The sequence below is a fragment of the Pteropus alecto genome, unplaced genomic scaffold (assembly GCF_000325575.1).
Source record: "Pteropus alecto unplaced genomic scaffold, ASM32557v1 scaffold22, whole genome shotgun sequence".
Taxonomy (NCBI): domain Eukaryota; kingdom Metazoa; phylum Chordata; class Mammalia; order Chiroptera; family Pteropodidae; genus Pteropus; species Pteropus alecto.
Genome location: NW_006434839.1, coordinates 10,189,264 through 10,192,214, shown reverse-complemented (window position 1 = coordinate 10,192,214; position 2,951 = coordinate 10,189,264). Strand labels below are relative to the sequence as shown.

Below are 2,951 nucleotides of genomic sequence, written 5' to 3'. Positions count from 1 at the left end.
GAGGCTAGCGGGGATGGTGACAGGGACACTGAGTCAGGGGTGGCCTCAGTCTTTCTTCTGGAACCCCAGGTCTGAGCTTCAAACTAGGCATTTCTACCCGTAAAGTGGAGCACCCACTATCACCACCACCAAGCCTTCTCCCTAACTGGCCTGGGCAGTGTCCTTACTTCCTCTCAGTCTGTCACTACACAAGCACACACTCTTCCCTTCTCTGTCTGCAGGTGGACAATACGGGGGCTAGGAGCCAGGACTCCCAGGTCCTGTCAATGGCCCTGTCGCAAACTAGTCCAGGAAATTCTAACACCTGATTAATGGCCTCAGTTTCCCCATTGATCTCTTTTGTCTCTTTTGGGACGTGAAGGGGGCATATTTCATCTCTGACTGTCAATGCTTAGTTTTGGGGTGTTGGGTTCCCTCCCCCCGCACATTCCAGCTCTGCTCACTACCTCGTCAGCGCAGAGCCCCAGGGACCAGCCCCTCTCTCGGCGGCTAACCCGGGGCCGGGGGCGGGAGCCCCCCCTCGGCCGCTCGGGCGCGTGGTGGGGGGAGGAGGGAGGCGGGGGAATCAGGCAGGAGAAAGATATAAAAGGCATCCAAATAGGAAACCAAGAAGTCAAACTGTCACTATTTGAGGATGACATGATTCTATATATAGAAAACTCTAGACTCCACTAAAACACTACTAGAGCGCCGGCACTTCCCGAGCACTGCTCCGCCCCCGGAGGGAGAGGGAGAGAGAGGGAGAAAGCGCGCGGCCCAGGAGCGAGGAGTCCCGCCGAGTCCCGCCGAGTCCGGCCAGCCAGGGGCGCGAGAGAAGTTGAGAGCCGCGCGGCGCCGAGCTGCGAGTCCAGTGGTCGCCCCGACAGCGCCCCGACAGCGCCTTCAGCCCCAACCCAGCCCGCGCCCAGCAGGCAGCGCAGCACCCAGCCCAGCCCAGCCCAGCCCCTGCCAGGATGATGAACAACAGCGGTTACTCGGAGGCCGCGGGCCTCGGCCTGGGGGACGAGGCGGACGACATGCCGTCCACGGAGAAGGACCTGGCGGAGGACGCACCGTGGAAAAAGATCCAGCAGAACACGTTCACGCGCTGGTGCAACGAGCACCTCAAGTGTGTGGGCAAGCGCCTGACCGACCTGCAGCGCGACCTCAGCGACGGGCTGCGCCTCATCGCGCTGCTCGAGGTGCTCAGCCAGAAGCGCATGTACCGCAAGTTCCATCCGCGCCCCAATTTCCGCCAGATGAAGCTGGAGAACGTGTCCGTGGCTCTCGAGTTCCTCGAGCGCGAGCACATCAAGCTGGTGTCCATAGGTCAGTGCGGGCGGGGAGCAGGGAGTGTTCCGAGGACGGGATGGCCCGTGGGGACAGGGGACACAGGTGCCGATGGAAGCGGGGAGCCGAGAGAGCGGGCGGAGAGCAGCCCCTGGCACAGGGAGGGGACCCTGGCCCCGGCTGTCCAGCCCCCGGCGCCGGCCACACGGGTACTGCCTTCACGCCCCTCTGCACTGCGGCGGGGGCAGGGGATGCCGGAAGGGTCCAGGGTCCCCCAGCTTCTCCCACACGCTCCCACCTACTCGCCTTTGCTCATAGTGCCCCTTCCTGCCATCGAGCAACCCCAGCCGTACTTGAGAGGACAGGGCCAGTACCCATTACTGATTCCTGGGGGCATCTTCCCCCAAACAAAGCAGCGGCTTCCCAGCCTCGGAGCAGCTCCAAGGGTTGGAGCGGGCTGAAGGCAAGTTCCAACTACTGCGGATCCTGGGGCTCCGGGGCAGACAGAGAGCCGGTGGCCCCCATGTGCTCGGCAGCTGGGTTCAGGCCCGGGGCCGGGGCAGGCAGGGCCCAGCCTCAGAAACCTAAAAAGGCACTGAGCGAGCGCGGGAGCCTTAACCCCCGCTTGTCCTCCTCCTGCTCAGCCTTTCGGGGAGGGGGTTCCTCACGTCCGTGCCCGGCCCCAGCCCCGGCCCCAGACCACCCCCTAAGCTGGGATTGGCTGTGGCTAACGGGTCTGTGCCGAAGGGAGGGAGGAGAAGGCCTGTAGAAGGGAGGAAGTCATTGAGTGTAACCAGATTTGGAAGGTGTGTCTGTGTTGGGTGGGGGTGGGGAGACACTCTAGGCTTGGGAGCCCAGAGGCCAAGGTTGGACTCTGAGTGGCCAAAAGTTGCCCCTCCCCTCATAGCCCTGTAGTCCTCCTTGCAGGCTGGGGGCCTGGGACAGGCCCTCTACCCTTGTGGTGATCTCTTCAGAGTCCTGCTGTGATTTAAAGGAGAGTCCCTTGAGGGGGTGCGCCCCAGAGTCCCAGGAGAGGAGTTTAACTTGGGGTCAGGTGCCTCTCTGGCCAGACTGCTCCAGAGACTACTCCAGATAATTGAATATCTGTCCACCCCCCACTCTCCCTCAGGGCATCTCTAGGCCTCCTGAATTAGCAGCTGAGGTCAGTCCAGGGCCCTTTGCCCTGTCCAGTCCCCTCTGTAGGCCTTACCCCCTCCTGCCCCAATACTGCCCCCCCACATGCTCTGGCCTGGAAATAGCCCTGCCTCCGTGACACAGCAGATGTCTCTGAGCTTTCCAGAAGGACAAGCCTGAGGACGGGTGGGGGAGGGGCCCTGGTTTGTGTAGTGGGTCTGAGGGCTACGTGAGAGTGTGTTTGGGGGTGGGGGCTGGTCAGAGAGGAGGCAGCCAGCTCTGGGGCCTTCAACCTGTACTGGCCGGGATTTGACAGACGGGACTGACTGTCCCAGGTGGGATCTCCAGGAGAGAGCTTGGGGCCTCACCACGACTTTATAGGAAACTGCTCTGCCTTCCCCTCCCCTCCCGGCAATGGGGCGGCCGGCCCCTCTCCAGGCCTCAACCTTCCCCTCATGAGTGCACCTCTCCCCTCCCCCATGGTGGTGCCTGGCTCCAGCCCTTTGGCTCAGCGGTGGAGGGGCCGGCTCAGAGTAGAGGGGGAAGAA

The 2,951-nt window shown here is 62.8% G+C and overlaps 1 protein-coding gene across 2 annotated transcripts in view; it reads left to right on the top strand.

The window, feature by feature from the left end:
• Positions 1-695: 695 nt before the first annotated feature.
• Positions 696-2,951, top strand: part of FLNC (filamin C) — a 28,437-nt gene continuing 26,181 nt past the window's right edge. For both annotated transcript variants that reach the window (XM_006910534.3, XM_006910533.3), the window contains exon 1: positions 696-1,308. In XM_006910534.3, the coding sequence (XP_006910596.1) occupies positions 954-1,308 (355 nt within the window). In that variant the 5' untranslated portion in view covers positions 696-953. The remainder of the gene's footprint in view (positions 1,309-2,951) is intronic.